At 34.3% G+C, this 23,064-nt stretch overlaps 2 protein-coding genes, 2 non-coding genes and 1 pseudogene across 6 annotated transcripts; 3 read left to right on the plus strand and 2 right to left on the minus strand.

Annotated features, from left to right (window-relative positions):
- Positions 1-274: 274 nt before the first annotated feature.
- LOC132050508 (protein EIN6 ENHANCER) lies at positions 275-6,809 on the plus strand. 3 transcript variants are annotated; one of them, XM_059441773.1, is made up of 3 exons: positions 275-544; positions 5,888-5,955; positions 6,466-6,809. In XM_059441773.1, exons 1-3 carry the CDS (start codon positions 370-372, stop codon positions 6,595-6,597), a joined length of 375 nt encoding a protein of 124 aa, XP_059297756.1. In that variant the 5' UTR covers positions 275-369; the 3' UTR covers positions 6,598-6,809. The 3 variants fall into 3 exon arrangements, with proteins under 3 accessions (XP_059297756.1, XP_059297757.1, XP_059297758.1); XM_059441774.1 differs by lacking the exon at positions 275-544 and adding an exon at positions 1,412-1,817; XM_059441775.1 differs by lacking the exon at positions 275-544 and adding an exon at positions 2,281-2,487.
- Positions 6,810-8,017: 1,208 nt separating this feature from the next.
- Positions 8,018-8,121, plus strand: LOC132051330 (small nucleolar RNA snoR100). The gene has a single exon (XR_009413697.1). It is a non-coding gene; the product is annotated as a small nucleolar RNA snoR100 (small nucleolar RNA).
- A 1,214-nt stretch (positions 8,122-9,335) lies between these two features.
- On the plus strand, positions 9,336-9,439 carry LOC132051329 (small nucleolar RNA snoR100). Its single transcript, XR_009413696.1, has one exon. It is a non-coding gene; the product is annotated as a small nucleolar RNA snoR100 (small nucleolar RNA).
- Positions 9,440-12,189: 2,750 nt separating this feature from the next.
- Positions 12,190-12,813, minus strand: LOC132051208 (NEDD8-conjugating enzyme Ubc12-like). Its single transcript, XM_059442463.1, has one exon. It carries the CDS (start codon positions 12,801-12,803, stop codon positions 12,252-12,254), a length of 552 nt encoding a protein of 183 aa, XP_059298446.1. The 5' UTR covers positions 12,804-12,813; the 3' UTR covers positions 12,190-12,251.
- Positions 12,814-22,200: 9,387 nt separating this feature from the next.
- Positions 22,201-23,064, minus strand: LOC132050516 (NEDD8-conjugating enzyme Ubc12-like; annotated as a pseudogene).

The raw sequence follows: 23,064 nt of genomic DNA on the forward strand, positions 1-23,064 counted from the left end.
TGAACTAAAAGTTTGATCACTGGATATTATATTTTTTAGAAAGGCCTTCTAGTGATGTATTAATTTTTTTTATGAACTATAACTTGCTCATTTGATAAGATTATATAAGAATTAAAAATATTTTAATAATTTTCATAATTTATAAAATTTTTATATCTATAAGAGAAAATCCACTTTGGATATCTTAATTACATATCCAGACATTGTCTGATTTCAAACATCTCCAAACGGCTCCTGAGATTAAGATCCAAGCCCAACAAGTAAACCACCTTTAATTCCCACATTTCTATTGTACCCTTATATTCCCCATCGGAACAATCACCACCGTCAGCAAACCCGTTTACGGTGTCAGGCGGCGGAGCTATAAATATGGAGCGGGAAGTGATAGAGGCAGAATTAGTACTACCGACTTACATGAAATTCAAGAAGATTCAAATGTATGATAAGTATCCTAAAGGACAGGCTAGAGGTAGACATTGGAAACATCTCAAGCAGATTATTCAAGCCGAAAATTACGAAAATTACCCTCCTGAAATACCTACTTGTAAGTCTCAATCTGCTTCTAATTAAGCTTTTACAACAATTTTCTATGTTTACATCATTAGTGAATTAGTTGCCTTGCTGTGTGTTTTTTGAGAAAATGATGGAAGTGGCCCTTTGGTTACACTATTTTGATCCCTTTTTTTTCTATTTAAGTTGACAACAAATATGTGTTTGCCCATGTTGCGTTTTACTTCCTCCGTTTTAATTTATGTGACCATTTGATTGGGCACGGAGTTTAAGAAAGAAGATTAAGACTTTTTAAACTTGATTTATCCCATAAACTATAAATCAGAAAAGGTAAAGTGTTTCGATACGAAGAAGTGGATTCATTCTTTTTGGCACGTTAAGTAAATAAAATAAAGTTGGGTATAATTTAGGTGTGTAGTTGACAATTTCGCCATAGTTTAGGAGTGATTTATAACAAAACAAAACAAAAAGAAAAAATCATAAAAAATAATTTTCTATAAACAGTTTTTTTTCTTTAGTGTTTCGGATGAAATGAGAAAATATTATCCCAAAAGTATTTGTATATAGTATAGGCAAACACTATTAGGGGTGTGGGGTGCGTTGGATGGTGGGTATTAGATGTTTTCATGGAGAAAAATGTTTTTCAAAATTTTTGACCAACCAAACGTGGAGCTATATATGGAGCGAAAAGTGATAGAAGCAGAATTAGTGCTTCCAACTTCATTCCTCGTGTTGTTGCGTTGCTGTCTTTTTTTTTTTGTTTCCTCTCGAGAAATTGACGAAAATGGTCCTTGATGTATAAGGGCTGCACTGTTTTGATCCTTAGGAGTCGTTTGGTTGTTGGTTAGTTATGCATATATTAGTAATGTAGGGAATAATTATGCTGGATTTAGTTATTTATGTATTAGTTATTCCATCTTCTAACCTGCATAAAGTAACACATACATGTTTTAGTTAAGTGAGATTGCAAAATGATAACCAAACACCGTATTTGGGGTGCTGAAATTTATATAAAGCAACTAAAAAGCTACAAACATGGTATAATTATGCTAGTTTTAATACATGAATTATTAAACGTCACCACTGTAAAACTGCCGTGAGCAAATCTGTTTGCGGTGGCAGAGCTATAAATATGGAGCGAGAAGTGATAGAAGCTGAATTAGGACTTCCAACTCACATGAAATTCAAGAAGATTCAGATGTATGATAAGTACCCTAAAGGACAAGCTAGAGGTAGGCACCGGAAACACCTCAAGCAGATTATTCAACCCGAAAATTACGAAAGTTATCCTCCTGACCTATCTACTTGTAAGTATCATTAGTTGATTTCATTAATTTAAATTGCCTACTGTTATGTTGCTGTCTTTTATTGAGAAAATGGTCGAAGTGGTCCTTGGTTGCACTATTTTGATTTTTTTTTTTTTGGTTTAGGATAAGCGTGTGTGTTTCACATGTTGCGTTTTAACTTTTTTTTTTTTACTAGGTAATTATTGAAGGTGGTAAATAAATATGAAAAAATTAATTCAAGGGGGTAGATAATACGGAAAAAATAAGTTCAGAAGGTGTATAGGTGTGTATTTGACAATTTAGCATAATTTATGGGTGATTTATCCCCAAAAATAAAAAGAACACATAGGCTACTAGGCAATATTACTTGTTAAGATCCAAGCCCAACAAGTAAAAACACTTTTAATTCCCACATTTCCGTGGTTACCCTTATTCCCAATCAGAATAATCACTGGGGGGAAGCTTCACCAGCGTGAACTGCCATGAGCAAATCGGTTTGCGGCGGTGGAGCTATATATGGAGCGGGAAGTGATGGAAGCATAATTAGTACTACCAACTCACATGAAATTCAAGATGATTCAAATGTATGATAAGTATCCTAAAGGACAAGCTAGAGGTAGGCACTGGAAACATCTCAAGAAGATTCTACAAGCCGAAAATTACGAAAATTACCCCCCTGACCTACCAACTTGTGAGTCTCAATCTTTCACCTAAACCTCCAATTAAGCTTTTTCAACAATTTTCAATGTTTACCTCATTCTTCTGTTAGTTGATTTCAATTATTTAAATTGCCAGTTTCTTAATTCCACCTGCTGTTGTATTGCTGTCCTTTTTCGAGAAAATGATTGAAATGGTCCTTGATGCCGGGATTGCACTATTTTTATCCTTAGGAGTCGTTTGGTTGCTGGTTAGAGTTATGCAGCTATTAGTAATGTAGGATGTAGTTATGCAGATATTAGTAATACCAAGATGTAGTTATGCAGTTATTAGTAATGTAGGATGTAGTTATGCAGATATTACTAGTATATGGATCAGTTATGCATATATTAGTAATATGGAATAAAGGGGGAAGTGTGATAGAAGCAGAATTAGTACTGCCAACTCATATGAAATTCAAGAAGATTCAAATTTATGATAAGTACCCTAAAGGACAGGCTAGAGGTAGACATTGGAAGCAAGCAGATTATGCATGCTGAAAATACGATAATTATCCTCCTCACCTACCTACTTGTGAGTCTCAATTTTCCAATTAAGCTTTTTACAGCAATCTTCTATGATTACGAATTTGTTGATTTCATTAATTTAAATTGCCTTCTGAATTCCGCCTGCTGTTTCCTTTGGTGTCTTTTTTCGAGAAAATCGAAGTAGTCCTTTGGTTGCACTATTTTGATCCTTAGTGTATAAAGCTTAACAGAAAATAGTCCTTAATGTATGTGAAAAGCAATCATTTTAGTCGACAGCCCCAAAAACTAAGGGCTCGTTTGGTTGCTGGTTAGGATATTCATGGATTAAAACCAGCATAACTAGAACCATGTTTGGTAGCATTTTAGCTGCTATCATTAAAATTCAACTCACCAAGTACAATGTTTGGTTACCAGTTTATAATCCCACATAACTAAAACATGTATACATTTACAAGTTATGAGTCAATTTATGTATCAATTTATGCAGAATTGAAGAAGGAACAACTAATACACGAATTTAGTAATACATGAATAACTAAACTTTGCATTGTGTAATGAATCCTTGCATAACTAATCCCTACATTGCTAATACTTGCATAACTCTAACCCGCAACCAAACGACCCCTAATGGTTCGTTCAAGACTATGGTTAAATGTAACGGTGATGTGTTTCAAGTGCATCTTAGGTGGCTGCCATAAATGCAAAACACAGAATAACCGCTTCCATATAAATTTTGCTCGATACATGGCTAAGCAAGCGAATGATAGGAGTTACCTAATTGCTTTTCCTGCAAGTTCTAAGCAAGATAACAACAAAAAAAAAGGGAAAGTAGGGATCTTTACTAGGAGAAGCAGAAAAAAGAAAAAGGAAAGGAAAGTTCAAGTAGCATATTATATCTCCATTGATTGTTTCCTGACTGAGGCTTTAGAATTTTTTTCCCCACCTTTTCTCTCTTTATATTTATTCTACCTTTTTTGGCTTTTTCACCCATGGTAGCACATCTTGCAGATGTAAAAGTGAAATGGAGAGGTAGGGACAATGAGGTTTGTGAGTGAATGAATATTGGTGCAGAGAAATGAGATTTCTCTGGTCTGTGAGAAGAAAGAAAAATGAATCCCTAATGCTGGTGGTGAATGGTGTCGTCTTGCAGCAATGATGTTGATCGTATGAGATCACTGGTGTGGGTTGTTTTTTCAGAAGAACGGTAGAGATGCTAGTTTTTTATGGCAAAGAGGCTAGGGAGATGCAACAATATGTTCAGATCCTTTTGATCGGTTTTGGTTTTACAGGCCGTTGCTGAAGGTTCATTGAGAAAAGATGGAGTACTCGTTAGCTAAGTCTTTTTGAATAGAATGGGTATGAATGTCTGTACTGTGCAAGGGAAATATGATTTGTTCACGGTGTATGTGGAGGTGATCTATGTTTTAGGAAGAAGAAGAAGGTCCTATCCATGCAGTCACTCAATACATGTACTCGTTTGTATGTGTGTGGTGTGAGTTGCACCTGAAGAAGATCAGGATGGTTAATTTAACAAACTTTTAACTCATACAATAGTGTTTAGGGATGTGGACCAAAATGACCACTTTTTACATACATTAAGGATATTTCTGTTAAGAATTATACATGAAGGACCAAAATAGTCCAACCCCTATACATTAAGGACCATTTGATCATTTTCTCGTCTTTTTTCTTGGTTTAAGAAATGTTGTGGGAAATTTTGTATCATCTATTTTCTCTCTATCTTAAGAAATATAATCTAAACCTTTCTTCATTGATGATCAATTACTGTCAATGGAGAAGGTAATGCGTAGATGAACAAACATGTTTATGATTAGCATAACTTCTTAGCATTGCTACATATCCATTTTCCGTCATTGACTTTTACTCTCTCTATTTCAATTTATGTGTCTTAGTTTGACTTGACAATGAGTGTTAGAAAATAAAGAAGACTTTTGAATCAGGTGATCTTAAACTAAAGATATGTATAATATACCAAAATGCCTTTTGAATCTTGTTGTCTTAAATATCTCATGTAGGATGTCGGGTGTAAAAAGTTACTAAATTTAGAAAGTAGCATTCTTTTTTTTTTTTTTTGATGACATGGGAAAGCTACCCTTTACTAAATTTAGCTCGCAAACCACACAAAGTAGCATTCTTTTAAAGTAGATTAAAAAGGAAAGTAAGACAAACAAATTGAAAGGGAGGGAGTATTATTTTGAATTTTCCATGGGCATTATGAGATCAGTGGCTTAAGCAGACTAGGATTATATAGTAACTATGAGTTGGAATCACGCGTTTAGCGCTTCAATTCGTTTGCCCATAATGAAGAATGGGCCGTGTTCTAGGTTTTGCCAAATATAGGTATATTTATTCAGTTTGGTTCATTTGCTGAATCTTAATTCTGCTTGTATCCAAATAGCACAGTTTGACTTAAGAGAAAATGGGTAGCCAAACTTTTGTTGGTTTTGGTTTGCTACTAAGTTTGGTTCTTCAACTTGGTTAAAACATTTGGTTTAACGTACCCAATGAGCATATAGACCAAAAGTAGATGTAGTGTAAAGCTGCTTTTGATTATAACATTTAAGACCCAAAATTTCAGGTCGAATTCTTGTTGCCTAACTGGATAAAAAAAAAATCAATTTTGTACTTTTTAGATCATGACAATCAATTTTGTCCATTATATTTTGAATTAAATTGTAGAGGGAGAAAACAGTATCTTTCTTCTTTATATGCTGCACTGTTATCATCAATCATTGTACAACTTGTATGTTCAAAATATAATTTCATGAGCAGCAGAGTGTATTTGTTTCCCAGTCTAGAGGCATTATTTTGCATATATTCCTTTCAATCATTTGTAGGTCGATGAATATTTCGAAGTTTTTGACTTTGTTTGCTCTTTCCCTGTAGATGTTAACATTGAGACGCCACCTTCTATGCATCCAGGCAAAAAGATATGCGACATAACAGGATTTGAGGTACCTTTTCAACCGAATGCCCTCTATGATGATGTGGTCTAATACTCTGCTTGCTTTTTGGTGTTGTCTTACTGTTACATCCTCTCTGAATAGAGTTATGTGATTCTTGAGAAAATCAAAGAACAGTCCCTTATGTTTTTGGGGAGGTTCAAAATAGTCCCTTTAACACTGAACTATTTTAGTACTTAATGCTAGTTCTAAAGCTGCACCAGAATCTAGAAATAAATAAAAAATTGTAGAAACTACAAAAATTTGTACCTTTAAATCTTAGTTCCCGCTAATTTATTTTTTCCTCATAGTTCCTGTGAAATCTAACAGACGGAGCTCAGTAACTATTTGACGGAGACTAGAAGTGTTAAATTTTGGCAAACTCAAAGGACCAAAACTGTTCAGTACATAATCAAGGGACTATTTTAAACCTACCCCTCAAACATAAAGGATCATTTTTGTCATTTTCTCTGTGATTCTTCATTGCCCTTTATGCTGTTAAAAACTATGTTTGACATGCAGGCACCATATTTTGACCCAAGAACTAAACTCCGTTATGCTAATACGGAGGTTTTCAAGGTAATAAGGTCGCTCCCTAATGACTATGTCCAGAGATACTTGGCTCTCAGAAATGCAGCAGTTGTTTTGAAATAGGTGCAGAACGCTGAATAGATATCTGTAAATTTATGTGGAAAGTAGAGGACATTTGAAGTTGTAGTTTGCATAACTGTACTTTGACTTGTACTAAGAGAAGAAATCATAGCCTAGTTTTGTTAGATCTCTTAAAACTGCTCTGAAATTTGCTACTGATGAATTGGCTCTTTGATCTCTGGAAACTCTTCTGCTTGCCTAAACCGTTCATTTTTCGCTCAACATTTAAATCACTGAAGGTTTGTTGGTATTTAAAAGTGAAAATTGATGGGGAATTCTTTTTCCGGTCGTGTGGTCTATAACACGAAACAATATCATCCGATAGGGTCGGTAAACTCGTCGTGGTTCTCAGTCTTATTGAACTAGGGAAGATTGATATTGTTGGGGGAGATTGTTCTTCCTGAATTGGTTTGTTAACCATGGCCTTTGAAAGTGTTACAATGTGTTTAAGTTGAACAAAATGTGTGTCATTTCCAGCAAAGTTACATTTGTTAGCTAGCTTCTCTGTTCATTTAACAGGATGTAGTCGAAGTCATAATTTATCTTTTATATGTAAGAACATGATTACCAATGTACCGTACCATATTAAATTAATTCGGTATGGTAATGAAATAATATTTTTAAAATCATAAATCAAACTACCGAACTGAAATTTTTAAAGTCGTAACGTACTACACAATGAACACCCCTAGAAAAAAAATCCAATAATATTCTCCCTCTGTTTATTTTTATGTGTCCTGTATATTAAAAATAATTGTCCATTTTTACTTGTCCAATTTTGGAAAATCAAAAGATAAATTACCATTTCATACATATTTTATTCTTATTATTAATTATTGAGTTAATAAGTTTAATGAATTCTTAGTGACTACACAACTGTTAAAGTATGTTTTTATTGATTTCAATCATTAGATTACTTAGCAATAATTAGTGGTGATATAGTAAATTATCATTTTATTTTTGACACCTTAATAGGCGTGTCAAGTCAATACGTGATAAGTAAAAATAGATTGAGGGAGTAGAAAAGAATTATAATATCGGTAGATATTAATTAAATCTTTGTCATAGTAATGAGAAGGTCACATTAATCCAAGCTTCAAGTAGCAACAAATTAGACAAAGCCCATACAACTAAAACTGGGCTTTTCACCAACCCAAAGGATAAACCCTAGCAGCTTTCTCACTCTATATAACGTAGGCACAAGATCAAAATAACATAATGTCTCTTCACTCAATGCTACATAGCAATTATTTCAAACTTCAATCCATTAACTTTTTTTCTAATGTTTTCTTGTTGGGTTCATTTTATTCATATCTTGTTTCTTTTTTATGGAATCAAAATAGAGTTTAAATTTTATACGCCGTCAGTGTATTAAAAAAAAAAAAAAATCTGTGGACAATTAAGCCGATGCTCTGGATAATAAAAATGAAGGAAGCATGGTTATGTGCACAGAAATTAAAATAGAGTCGACATGTCTGCTCCCTCTGATTTCTCTATGATTTGGGGGCCTGGTTTAGACTCAAATCCATAATTAATCTATTATGCTTATGCTCTCTTAGTAAAATTTTACTACATGTTGAATAAAATGGAATTTTATCTGTTAAGGTGGACTAGAGAGGTGCTAAGTTTTATACTATTTGATATATATAAAGGACTAAAATAGTCTGATCATCATACATTTGTGACCATTTTGATTGTCTTATCTTTTTTGTACTCTATAATAAATACTCTTTTTGCATTATTTTAGGGATTTGCTATAATCCTTTTTGGGATTCTTGTTCAGAAAACACTAGTCATGATCTGTCAATTTTGTCTTAATCAGGAGATGGTTTACCAGCGTTAGGACAAAGTTGACAGGTCCTCGCTAGGGTTTTTTTTTTGTCACCGAAGAATCCAAAAAATGATTCACTGAATTTCTAAAATGATATATATATATATAATGAAAAAATGATGTAGATAATGAAATATTTGTTATAGGGTTTCGAAAAGATTACGATCAAAATGGTCACAAATGTATGTTGTCTTTTTTTTTTTGTTAGGACAAAGTTGACAATCCAAAAAATGATTCACCGAATTTCTAAAACGATGTAGAGAATGAAAAAATGATGCAAATAATGAAGTATTTATTATACGATTCTGAAAAGAGAGTGGCCAAAATGGTCACAAATGTATGGTGTTTTTTTTTTTTTTTTTTTTTTGTTGTTGTTCGCAAGGAATCCAAAAAATGATTCACTGAATTTCCAAAAGGATGTAGAGAATGAAAAAATGATGTAGTTAATGAAGTATTTATTATAGGATTCTGAAAAGAAAACAAAATGGTCACAAATGTATGGTGGTTGGACTAGTTTAGTCCTATCCTTTCATTTTATACGAAGGTATTATACTGAGCACGAAATTTAAAAAAATTTTAAGATTTCATACAAATTGTGAGGGAGGGAGTAATAATCTGTTATGCTATGCTTTGTTTCCAAACTTTACTATATGTTGGGAAAATGGAATTTCATTTGCTAGGATTGACTAATAATTTGTTATGCTATGCTTTGTTTCTAAACTTTACTATATGTTGGGAAATTGGAATTTCATTTGCTAGATATTAGGGACGATTTTGAGGTTTTTTCCCCTGACATTTGGACATTAATGTGGTTGAAACTTGAAAAAATGAATATTTTTTAAGTTGAAGTAGAAAAATGATATTTGAAAATAAATCTGTGCACAATAAGCCGATGCTCTGGATTAATTAAAAATGAAGGAAGCATGGTTATGTGCACAGAAATTGAAATAGAGTCGACATGTCTGCTCCCTCTGATTGCTCTATGATTTGGGGGCCTGGTTTAGACTCACATCCATAATTAATTTATTATGTTTATGCTCTGTTTTTTTTTAAAATTTTACTACATGGTTGGAAAAATGAATTTCATTTGCTTCGTGGACTAATTAGTTAGCAAATTGAAGAATTAATCATTTTGGCCGGTGTCATTTTGCCTTAGCCGAGAACTCTTTTTTACCTAGAAAGGCATTCCTTCTTATGGTATAATCCTGAGAAATAGAAGTGATTTATGATCTAAACTTTATGAGTTTAATTTTGAAGGTTTTTAGCATTAATTCATTATTTCAAGGTTGAGGATTCATATTTATTAGTAATTTTTGTAAATTTTAATAAATTTTACATACAAATTTATATATTGTGTACGTCAAAAATTGGTTCAGAACAATATGGTATTGGATCTGCCCCTGCTAAAAAAGCAGAAGACTTTGTCTCGCTGACACCCAATAAAGAAAAGTTTAGATCAACAATGACATTCAACTTAACTTCATTAAGCATTACAAGAGACAAGAAAATTAATCTACCCTAAATTTAAAAACCATAATACACCAATTGATTGAAAGATAATGAAAATGAAAAATTACTGCTTGGATAATATTAGTAGTAAATAAAAACGTGAAAACCTGAATGCTGAGGTAGGACAACAACTTAACTGTACCTTCACTAAACATAATACAAGAGAAGTAAATTAATCTAAACTAAAGGAGGATAGAGATTTCAAATACCACTCCAAATGTGCAAAGCTATGTATGACACACTTTTTCAATCAAGCCAACTTAGCTAAGAGTTCTATTTACATGGGAGGGTTGAACCTGCTGAAAGCCTCATAATCACTCAATTCTTGGGTTACTCTTCAGGTACTTTGCCTTTCAAGTACTTAGGAGTGCCACTAACTTCCAAGAAGCTTGTTGTATCTTAGTGGCAACCTTTGATTGAAAAAGTGGTTGCAGAGATATCCTCCTGGATAGCAAAAAACTGTCTTATGCAGGTAGAGTTCAGTTGGTTAAAATTGTTGATCTTTAGTGTTCAGTCTTATGGGCTCAGCTTTTCATTCTTCCAGCCAAGGTAATAAAACCAATTGATGCCCAATATAGAAGCTTTATCTGGTCAGGGGTAAATACTATTACCAATTAGTCTCTTGGGATATGGTCTGTTTGCCTAAATAAGTTGGTGGAATGAACTTGACTTGTCTGAAAACTGGAATAAAGCAGCAATAACTAAAATATGTTGAGACCTGACTAGAAAACAGGATAAACTATGGATCAAGTGGATACATACCTATTATATAAAAGGGAGATCTCTTGACCTTATTCCAGTTCATCAACAGGCAAGTTGGATGGTTAGAAAAATTATAGGTGCAAGGAGTGAATTGGTACATTCGCAGACAAACTCATTAGGTACCAGAAGTGTTATTAAACATATTTACGTACCTTGATATGCTGCCTAGAGTTATTTGGAGGAATTTGTTATTTCATAATACAACTAGACCAAAGGCCACTTTCTTATTATATCTACCAGTCCAAGATAGATTATCCACAAATGACGGCTCATTAAGTGGGGTATTCGGGTGGAGCCAAACTGTGTTAATTGCCTTCTAGAGAATGAAACAAGAGGTCATCTATTTTTTTTACTGCAGATTTGCTAAGGAATTGTGGGCTCGTTTACTTCTGTAGTTGCAACTCCAGTGGACTGCAACTACCAACTGGATGCAACAATATGAGACTATACTTCAGTTATGTAGAGGGAAAACTAAACAAGCCCTCATTATCAAGATGGTGTATGGTGAGTTCATCTAGGCAATATGAAGGGAAAGAAACATTCCCATTTTTTAGAAGAAGGCCACTCATTGGGAGCCTATAGCTAAGGATATAGCATGTGTTTGCAATGTCCGAGCATCACTGACTATGAAGACTAGACTACCCAACTGTCAATTGTGAGACTAGTTTCATTCTCCTGGGTTATGGTGTTTTAGACCAGAATTGTTTTTTATTATTTTTTGTTTGTAGTAGCAGTTCTAGTTTACTTTTAGAGTTGCTCATCAGCTTAACAAATTGTGTTAATTTGTTGTTCTGTAAATATTACTTTGATAATTAATGAAATGTTGGACAGTTACCTAAACAAATATTAATCAACATATCTCGAATTCTTCCTAATATTAAGATATCCTAAAAAATCATCATGTGAAATCTTTTCGTGTCCAACCTCAGACACTTCTTGAGCTCCTAACTTCGAGGATCAACATCCGTCATTTGGACATGAATTAATTAAAATTTGAAAAAGAGTAGTATCTGAAATTAAATTGAAAAGGACATCTAGAAGTTGAAAAAAGTTTTAAAAAGAACTCCCAAACCCGAAGTTCGAAGTTAAATCAAATTTTACATCTCAAATTATACTACACGACCGAAATACACGTCATGCCTGTGTCCTCTCCACATCGTCTTCCTAACATTTGACTCGAAAGATTTCGAATTATCTCTCAGCTCATCAGTTGCTTCCTGATTAATGAGGGGATCCTCATGATTTGGACACCGCCAAATATTATTTCGAAGTTTCAAAATATCTATGGCCAGAATTACAGATCGTTATCAAAATATACGTCCTGCATATATGATTTCAACATTGTCCAACCTCAAATACTTCGTCAGTTCCCCAATTCCAAGCATCTTCATCAGCTCCAACCTTCCAACATCCACATACATTGGGACATGAACTGATTGATGGAAAATAAATTTGAAGTTAAGTTGAAAAAGGGTATTCGGAAATTTAAAAAAAAAAAAAAAAAAAACACTCAAAAACTCCTAAAAGACATGTTTTTCAAATTTCAAATTTCAAATTATAGAACGCGATCATAATACGTGTCATTCTCGTGTCCTCCCCACATCGTCCTCCAAACAGTTGACTCGAATGACTTCGGTTTATCTCTCAGCTCATCAGCTGCGACATGATTAAGCGGATCTTCATGATTTGGTTCAGTAAACAAATGAACCAAACCATAAATCACAGCATTAATATTCAACACAGGCTTCCAATCTTCTCTAAGAATATTAAGACAAACATTTCCTTCCGTATCAATATTTGGGTGATAAACTTTCACTTTGCACTTAACTTTTGGTGCATCATGTGGATAAAGATATGGAATTTGGAATGTAAATGGAAATGTACCCTCATGATAATAACCTTCATCAGGTTTAATTATGACTTCAAAATTCATGAGATCATCTTTTCCATTAGGGAATTCAATGGTACAAATTGGTGGTAAGGTTAATTCACTAATATCTCTTTGGACACGTAATGCTGAGGGTGTTTGCTCCTTAATCGGTGGTTTTGATCCTGCATTTTCAGCTGCTTCCTTTTGTTTTTCTTTTACTTTGAACAAATTAATCATGATTAAGTAACTGTTATGATGTTAATTATGAGTTTAATTAATACAAAAGTTGAGGAGATTCGCAATATTTATCGGGTTATTGTTTTTGGACTTGTGAATGATGTTGTGAATGTGACCGAGTCATTGGGGGAAGTTGCAGACAGTTAACATTTGGCCATGGATTAAAGCTGCCATTAATTAATATATTTATATCACTTCCTCAGCTACCACGAGTACTTACACTTTGTTCTTCAGTAAAGTATCATATATTCTTTTTAGATTTTGAAATATAAAAAATATAGTAACAGCGTAAATAGATTTTTTTCAAAATGTATTCTCCATTCGTTTCAATTTATGTGAATCTATTTCTTTCTTAGTCCGTGTAAAAAGAATAACTCATTTCTATTTTTGGAACAATTTGCCTTTATGCAATGATTTGTAGCCACACAAAATATATGTGACTCATTTAACACCACACATTTAAAAGTCTTATCTTCTTTATTAAACTTCGTGCCCAGTCAAATGGGCCCACATGAGTTGAAACAAAGGGGGTATATTTTTTAGGTTATCATATATGGTTGCTTTGAGAGATGGGTGTCGTTATAAGTCATGAACTTAATCTAATAAGGTGAAAAATCTATATATTATTAGTGCGCCAAAATTCAACTCATATTTTTTTATAGTTATAAAACATAAATGTAACGATCTGTTAGGTCGTTTTGAGTTCTATGAGCCCTTTCCCATAATTGAGTAGGTTTATTTGGTGTATTATGACTTGGGGGATAGCGGCATGGGTCCCGAGGGGCTCGGGTTCTTTTCGAAAACGCTGGAAATAAAATTTGAAGTTTCAAAGATTAAGAGTTGACCAAAGTTAAAGATGTGACAGAAAGGGTTGGATTCGTGATTTGAAAGTTCTTATAGGTTCGTATGATGATTTTCGATTTGTATGTATGTTTGGATTGCAGCCTGAGGGGTTTAGGTGAGTTTCGAGTGTTGTTTTCGCAATTTAGCGGCACCTAATTTATCTTTTATGGTGCAACATGTTTTTGTGCTTCGTGATCGTGGGAGGAGGAGTTGCAATCGCGTAGGGTTGTTTTGCCTAGGTCGCGCTCGCATGGGGCCCTCGATGAATTGCTCTTTGCAATCACGAGGAGCCCTATTGTGGTCGCGAAGGGTAGTACATGACAACATTAAAAACATTTCAGATCGAATATAAGCAATTTTTAAACAAACTTTAGGGATTTTGGAGCTCGGCCTAAGGCAATTTTGCGAGGGGAGTTCAACTAATTAAGTGGGGGTAAGAATTCTAACCTTTGATTTTGTTATTTAAACTCAAATACCCGCTTGAGATTTCTATCCCTAGATTATGAGAAGATTAATTGATGATTTGAAGGTCGCGATTTGAGGTTGGATTGACTTTAAATTTTAGATTTCGAACCCTTCAGTAATAGTAATCCAATTTTGAAATCAATTTTAGATTTTAACCCCGGGGCTTGGATTTAACTTTCTGGTCCGGTGCTTTATATTGCAATATGTGTATTGTTGGATTGATTTAACTTTGTAGATTACACTTTTGAATATATTGGGAGTATTCGAAAGTTTTGAGGAAATCTAAGACCGTTCGAGGTGGTTGAAAGGCTATGTTTTGAAGTAAATTTAGACTTTGACTTCAATGAGGAATGTTTTCCCAATTAAATGATTAATCAAATGATAAAAAGGTAAGGGGTGACGTATAGGTAAGGTGATGAGCGCTTAAATGGCATTAAAATGCCCAAAATAAATCAAATGGGGTTGTTCTTTCCACGATATATTAAAAGGGGTATATCATGGATGGGGCAACGTTATACCCCAATTTTTTTTCACCCCTGTCAGATTGGTACTAAACAAAAAAAATAAAAAAATAAAAATTTACAAGTAAAACGTTGGCTGGCCAACGTCTTACAAGAATTGATTTTTTTAAGACGTTGGCCAGATTTAAATCATATCCGGCTGGTTTTTTTATAAAAAAAATTTCAGTGATTTTTTATTTTTTAACTCAAACATACGTCACAAGTCATATAATAATTAACTCAAACAAATATTCTAACTCAAACAAAGTCATACAATAATTAAAAATGTGTGATGTATGTGAATATAAAAAAAATACTAAAATATAAGTTAAATAAACGTCACACATTATCTGAATAGTAAATGTTAAATTAAATACATTATTAAACAACACAAGACATATTATATATTCTTGGAAGAATACATAAGGAAACAACAATCGTACAACTTAGGAAAAAACATAAAAACCAACAAGCAACAACAATTATTGATTTCTGTCGGGGCAGCGATTCTTGTTATGACCTGTTTGCTTGCACGTACTACACTTCATAGCCATGCGAGCAGCAGGTATATCCATTTCATTCCTCCTTCTAGTTGTACTTCGCGCTCCTAAAGTTCGCTCGTATTTAATGTTTGCAATTAAACTAAAGGGAGAAGGTGGCCAGTATGCCTTATCACCCAACAACGAAAAATTTCCACTGTACGTTTGCTTGTAATACCTGCAACTGCAGTACTTGCTAACATAGGTCTTTTGCTGAATTCCGCGGATATCACAAAAGTTAATGGCATGTGAACATGGCATATGGTAGTTTATCCACTTCCCATACGAACACTTTTTCTCTTCGGCAGAGACTTTATGGATATTTCCGCCTTTACCTTCATGTACAACTGTCTGAATCTCAAAGACCCCTTCAGCTGCACTGTATTGCTTCATATCAGTGTGCTTTAGGGACCTCTCCCAGTATTCATCAAACTTCTTTTCAACGAGCGCCAAAACTTTTATCCGCAATCAACAAAGCAAAGAAGGGTGCTTCTCTCAACAAACCAATCAATAAGATTTTTAAACGTATAATGGCCCATGGCAGTAACAGGCAATCCAAGAGCTTTCTTCAATAAACCGTTGTAAGACTCGGAGACATTCGTTGTCATAGCCCCCCCACCTATGACCGTTGTCCTTAATCAATGTCCATTTCTCCTCCGGAAGATTATTTAACCATAAATGCGCTGGAGGTGACAATCTTTTGATTTGTTCTATCCTCATTTTATACTTCTTCTTCTGGTGCTCTGTAGCCGCCAACCACATTAGCTGCTCAAGGTCACTATTGAGGAGCTTTTTATTAAAGTTGTTTTTCAAATGCCGAACATAGAACCTATGGTGTGTGGATGGTGGTTGTAATCAATCATGTGTTTGGACACATTGTAAGATGCCCTGATGACTGTCATAAATAAGTCCAATTCCTTGTCTCCCACAAACAACATGTCTCCACAACAACACAAGGAACCACGTCCTAGACTCAAAGCTCTCGCGTGCAACAATAGCATATACAAGTGGAAAAATGTTATTGTTGGCATCAATTCCAATAACAATTAATAGTGTTATCTCATACTTACTGTACAGGTGAGTGCCGTCTATTGAGATGATCAGCCTGCAATTTTTAAATACATCGATGCTTGGTTTATAAGCCTAGAAAAGAAACTTAAAGATGTGTTCGCCTTGCATAGTAGTTGACTTGTGCTCCCACTCAACAACGGTTCCCGGATTGAAATATTGTAGGGCAGCCATGTATCGGGGAAATGTCTTGAAAGAGCTTTCAAAATCTCCAAATACCATTTCAATAGCTTTCTTACGCCCGTTTTGGGCATATCTTGATCAAAACGAACCTCATCTTCATCAACCAACTGGTGATCCACAGGGCTTCGACCCCTTCTGTTACCTGCTTGGCATCCTTTACCACGCGCCGCAGGTCTTTTTACATTAGGACGTTGACGACGAGGAGCATGCACAGTAGGTTGATTAACGTACTCCGTCGGTGGTGTATAATTTGGAGTGAAACTCAACATCTTCCCGAGAGAGGCAACAACCATAAACTTTGTATTAATGTGGATAAACTTCTCTACTAAGTCCTTCATTTCATTAGACATGGTTGGATCTTGGATAGTCTCGTGAGCCAATCTCTATGATTCTTGATGCCCTAAAGCCTTAAAAAAAAAATTATAAGATTTGATTTGTGGTCTAAGACCCATATAAAGGCATCAAACATCTAATGCAATGTAATGTACGTACCCAAGTGCCTTATGCACACTTTGCCATGTGTTGGTATCCCGCTACATGTGTTGGTATCCTCTATCAACATTATGCGTGGGATTTCCTATAAAAGTGCACGAGTGACGTCGATCCAACAAAAGTACTCTGATAGTGCCTCTGGGTCTTCAGTTTGATACTCGGCGAGAATTACCCTTCATCGACGATTAGCCCATAAATAGTCCGTATGCATAAATTTTTGTTAATCTTCCTCTTTTATAGCATACCGCTTGTCATGTTTGTAATGAAAAGGATCAATCTCAACACATGGTCCCGGAATATGTTTCTTCCAACCAAACTGTCTGAGAACGCGGTCTACCATATGCCATTCACGATAAATTCCACAAATAAGGGGTACCTGCGCCATCCAAATACCTCGGCCACGCGTTGGTCATTCACACCACTTGGGGAGTCCATTAATGATGTCCTCCGAATAAGGTTGCCACACAAACTATGATAGAAAGAACATAAAATTACATGATTTTTAATAAAATAAACAAATTACACATAAGGGTAACTATTATGTCAAAACGTCAATAACAACCATATTTATGATAAAATACCTGACCATTTGTTAGGTTGTCCAATACATCCCTACATATGGCTAGCACATCACGTGCCTCATTTTTGCGGGCTTTATGATGAGTCCACTTTCGTAGTCAAGAGCAAGCCCCCACCTTTATATTAATGTGCTTTATATTAGCACATATTAGATAAGCAACCAAATAAAATGGAAGAGTACCTAAAAATCAAGGAAGTCTAAATCCACAGATATCCTGGGTGGAGACAAATATGACAATGCATCCATCCAAGCTTGTGTACTAAAAACCATTGTGTTAATACCTATAAAATATAGAGAAAATAATTGTCAACACTTGACACTTAGGTCCCCAAGCCCAAACCTATATTATTATTTTTTTTAAAAAATTAGAAAGCTTATAGCTATTAGATAAGACAACCAAATAAAATCATATAATTTTAAAGGCCACGTACCTGCAACAAGGAAATAAATCCACACACATCCTTGATCTTGGTCATCAAAGCGCGGATAAAAAGAAGATCAAAATTAAAGAATACATACAACAAATATGACAATGCATCCATCTCCATAAATACACAATATTACATGTAGTACTCATTGTGTTAAGGTCACTTAATTAAAAAAAGAAAATGTGAAGGAGAAGGAGAAAGAGAAGAGAAAAAGCAAATAGTCAAAATTAATCCTATAAAATATAGAGAGAAAATATCGTGCCCACCCAGACATAAATAATAACCTAACCCGCTTTTGCACATCAATTTCTTTTTTTATTGTTTAGTACAAATAAAGAAACACTATAATGGCATCTAAGCCTCTCATATATTCAACTAATTTATTTACTTCCAACCTACTAACACCGTTAAAACAATCCTACGACCGGTGCTCTTTTATATAACAATGCTTCTAACTATATGTGTGTGTAAAATTATGCTCGAATTTATATATATATATATATATATATATCAATTGTGCCCCCACAATGTCCATATTTCTAGCATTAAGGTTTTTGATTCAGGAGCGGGTTACTATAGTAACAACCATGCCAAACATGAGCTCAATATATCTTGTAATGTGATTTTTTTTTCGCGTACTATTTTCTTAAAGAAATTTGGGGTACCCTTACGAGATTTTTGGTATGCATGAAAGCATTTGGTTTATTTTGGGCATAGTGACATTTCTCGTTAAATTTGGACGCCATCTCTTATTTTGTCAATGATGTCATTTCGACTTTGTGACAGTTGATGACTCCCCACCATCGCACCGAAGTTCTGAGTAATGATACACATCCTACCTATATATATATATATATATAAATCCACACATGCCAAAGTAGATGTGCTTTGTTCCGCAAAAATGGATATTCTTGCGTATTAGATGCGAACACTAGATGAAAAGGATGTCGCCTCACGTGCTTGTAAACTTTCCGAAAAATTCAAGAGTAAGCAAATATCCGGTATGGAATTAGGCATCCTCTCAGTCCTCTCAAGATCCCACCCCACACACCCTGTGATCAATGCTTTTGCTGGAGTATTAGCACATAGTACACTTCGGCCCCTTTGTTTTCTTCTCAAAATAGGGGCACTCTGTGGAATACACGTTCATCAACTTCTAAAAATCAAATAATTGTAGCCTAGATCAAGATATTTGGAGTAACTTAATATTAAAAAAAAAAAAAAAAAAAAGTTTGTTATTCCAATTTTAGCAAAATAAAAATATGCACTGAATAAAGCCAACTTCCATACGCTCTTTATTTAGAAACCACTGGTCTTAGTGGACTACATTAAGACAATACCGATCGCATGAGAAATATAAAATATAGAGAAAATAATTGTCCACCCACTTAGACTTAGGTCCCCATATAATAATTTTACTTAAAGAACTACAAAAGGGTAAACATGCAATTATGTGTCTTATAACTTTTGTCTTTTTTATTTTTTTACAAATTAAAGAAACACGTATATGGTAAGATCAAGATATAGATAATTAAAATGCCATGATAATGCATTAGGAAGATACTATTCATTTTTCTGGGCCAGTGAGGCATCAATTAAGTTTCACTTTTCTAGCTATATAAATATCACATTAAAGGTAAAATGAAAAACTTAACAAATCAGACCTTTTATATAGCAACCCACAAAAATAACAGTAACATAAGAACAAATTTCTTCAAAAGTACTACTTAACAAATCAGACCTTTTATATAACAATGCTTCTAACAATCATGTCTAAAGTTCAGATAAAAATCACACAATCAAAAAATTAAAGAATACATATAATCAAGATATATAAGATAAACAGATATACTACATCTACCATAAATACACAATATTATATGAGTTAGAAAAAATACCTTAATTTAGATAGCAACAATAGGTTTTTGATGAAGAAATTGCTCCAAAAATTAGATCGCAATATAGGGTTTAAAAGAAAATAGATGAAGGAGAAGGAGAAAGAGAAGAGAAGGAGAAGGACAAGGTTTTTGGAGAAAACTTCGACTGTAAGTTGGAAAGCAATGGTGGAGGAGGTGAAGGAAGATGGAAAATTGGGCTTTCAATTTGGGGTTTTTGTCTGAATATCGTGGATAGCCCAACGTTTCACAAAATATATATTTTGTAAAACGTTGGCTAGTCCACGTTTTACAATTTTTTTTTTTATTTTTTTTTTGTTTAGTACCAATCTGACAGGTTGAAAGAAATTTGGGGTATAACATTGCCCCATCCACGATATACCCCTTTTGGTATATCGTAGAAAGGACAACCCCATTTGATTTATTTTGGGCATTTTAGTGCCATTTAGGCTCCATGTGGGTCCGAGCATGTCCTCTCCTGAGACATGTCAAGGATTATTTGTCAATGATGTCATGTTTGTTGAGTTGATACTTGATTAACTCAGCACAATTCCATGCTAGCGACAGTGTCTTGAGTAAACTTTCATATTGGATTTAATTTCTAGCTATGTGTGTGTGGAATTATGTTTAGCTGATGATTATGCTTTATATATATATATATATATATATTACATACCTTGCATGAGTGATCCTGAGTTGCTTATGTTATGCATGGACAAGGAAGATGATGGACCCCACACTCGTCCATGCGATGAGAGTATGTGAATAAAACCAAAAGCAGTGAAGACAAAAGATATATACGAAATTGATGTTGAAAATTTTCTTCTACTTGTCTTGTGAATGACACATGCCAAGATTTATATAATCAGGTAGCTGCCTCTCTACATACAACTCCTACATCTATTAGAACACATATCTCGTATATGAAATTTGGTAGTAGTACTCTAAATTACATCCAACTATAGGTGTAGAAATTCTAGCAACGTTCAGAAGGAGCTAATTAATCTCCTTCTTCTGTTAGGTTTTGATCTCTTTCACCCATCTCAAGCTGGAGTATGCGAATGCACAACTCCTAGCTTGAGGTGTCAGTGCCAAAACTGATCTTTGGGCAATGCTTTAGTAAATATATCTGCGACTTGGAGACAGGATGGAACATATGTAACTATAGCTCCTTTAGTTACCTTCTCACGTACAAAATGATAATCCAACTCCACATGCTTCGTACGGGTATGAAGAACTTGGTTGTTAGTGAGATGCATAGCGCTAATGTTGTCAGTATATAACGCTGGTGGTGAAGAGAGGGAAACACCAAGGTCTTTTAGAAGCTAAGTGATCCATGTAACCTCAGCTGCTTGGAACCAATACCCAAGTGTCGTTTGATTTGAGTGCATTTATTTTCTCTTCCATGGCAGCAATCCAATGCGGTTGTAAGAGTGCTTGGTTCACTTATCTCGGCTCGAAGTGATTTCCAGATGAGTGTGCAATCAAGGACAAATTAAGATGTGAAAGGAGAAGGATCGTCAAAATATTTTTGGCCAACTTTATAGATCGCAATCAAAATATACATCATGCATGTGCCCTCCCCACGTTGTCCTACCTCAGACACTTCATGAGCATCAACAGGCATTCAGACAAGAATCGGTTGATATTTGGAAGAAAAAAAAAGAAGAAGTAATATTTGAAGTTAAGTTGAAAAAGAGGATTCAAAAGTTGAAAAAAAAAAATTTTAAAAAAAACCTCAAGAAATTGTGTTTAAAACATCAAATTTTGTATCTCGAATTATTGAACACAACCTAAATACACATTCAATATTTGCAAATAATGGTTTTGGACACCATTATCTAAATAAGGTAAACTTTAGTACTTGGAATACCGGTGAAATATTAGAAAACTCGTTACAAGATGCGATTAAAACACATGCAGCGCATGTGTTCTCCCTACGTCGTCTCCTAACATTCGACTCAAATGACTTCGGATTATCCCTCAACTCACCAGCTGCTTCATGATTGAGTGGATCTTCATAATTTGGTTCAGTAAACAAATGAATCAAACCATAAATTATTGCATTAATATCCAACACAGGCTTCCTATCTTTCCCAGATGAACTTCTACGATGTACCGAATTAAGACCTTTGACAAAAAGTGACTGCTATTTTATATGTTTCCTTCATCATGTTAATTTCAAATATGATTATTCACTTCAATAAAGTTACCAAACTATTTATTATCACATAAATAATCAAACTAGGTATACATTGCTCAAAATACAAATGACCAAAATGTCAAATTGTTGGTGACAAATAATGATGCGTCGCTTGTCATTGTGTAAATTTCACGTAATAAAGTTAAAACAATTTCACCTGAAAATTTTGACTACCCAATTTTAATTCACAGACCAATTAAATGAAAAAAGAAATAGGGAAAAAACAAACAAACAACAACAATATTAAAAATAGGTTGAATATGAGAATATTTTAGAATTGAAAGACTTCTATAAGACTGGAATATGATAAAATATAGTAATATTCTTCCATAATACAAGTTTTCTACCATATGTATAGTTAATCTAAGACTTGTATATCAACCCAAAAAGACATCCAGGTTTATATCTCGATTACTCCAATGAAGATTTTGTCTTTTTTCTCCAACATAAAAAGCCAGAACTAAAACCATCCTCCTATCAGCCTGTTTTTCTTAAATAATAAAAAACTCGTTACAGGATGCGATCAAATCGCTCGCCGTTTACACTTTCTCCCCACATCGCCCTCCCAACATTCGACTTGAACGACTTTGGATTATCTCTCAACTCATCAGCTGCTTCATGATTGAGTGGATCTTCGTAATTTGGTTCAGTAAACAAATGAACCAAACCATAAATCACTGCATTAATATTTAAAACAGGCTTCCAATCTTCCCTAAGAATATTAAGACAAAACATTGCCTTCCAAATCAATATTTGGGTGATAAACTTTCACTTTGCACTTAACTCTTGGTGCATCATGTGGATAAAGATATGGAATTTGGAATGTAAATGGGAATGTACCCTCATTATAATAACCTTCATCTGGTTTAATTGTGACTTCAAAATTCATGAGATCATCTTTCCCATTAGGGAATTCAATGGTACAAATTGGTGGTAAGGTTAATTCACTAATATCTCTTTGGACACGTAATTCTGAGGGTGTTTGCTCCTTAATCGGTGGTTTTGATCCTGCATTTTCAGCTGCTTCCTTTTGTTTTTCTTTTACTTTGAACAAATTAATCATGA

Source organism: Lycium ferocissimum, chromosome 3, assembly GCF_029784015.1.
Source record: "Lycium ferocissimum isolate CSIRO_LF1 chromosome 3, AGI_CSIRO_Lferr_CH_V1, whole genome shotgun sequence".
NCBI lineage: Eukaryota > Viridiplantae > Streptophyta > Magnoliopsida > Solanales > Solanaceae > Lycium > Lycium ferocissimum.

What these genes read in the sequence shown, in the direction of transcription:
- LOC132051208 (XM_059442463.1), bottom strand. Translation starts at nt 12,803, where the DNA reads ATGATTAATTTGTTCAAAGTAAAAGAAAAACAAAAGGAAGCAGCTGAA.
- LOC132050508 (XM_059441773.1), top strand. Translation starts at nt 370, where the DNA reads ATGGAGCGGGAAGTGATAGAGGCAGAATTAGTACTACCGACTTACATG. An exon ending in CCCTCCTGAAATACCTACTT is followed by an intron (nt 545 to 5,887) that starts GTAAGTCTCAAT and finishes CTTTCCCTGTAG; the next exon opens with ATGTTAACATTGAGACGCCA. An exon ending in GCGACATAACAGGATTTGAG is followed by an intron (nt 5,956 to 6,465) that starts GTACCTTTTCAA and finishes TTTGACATGCAG; the next exon opens with GCACCATATTTTGACCCAAG.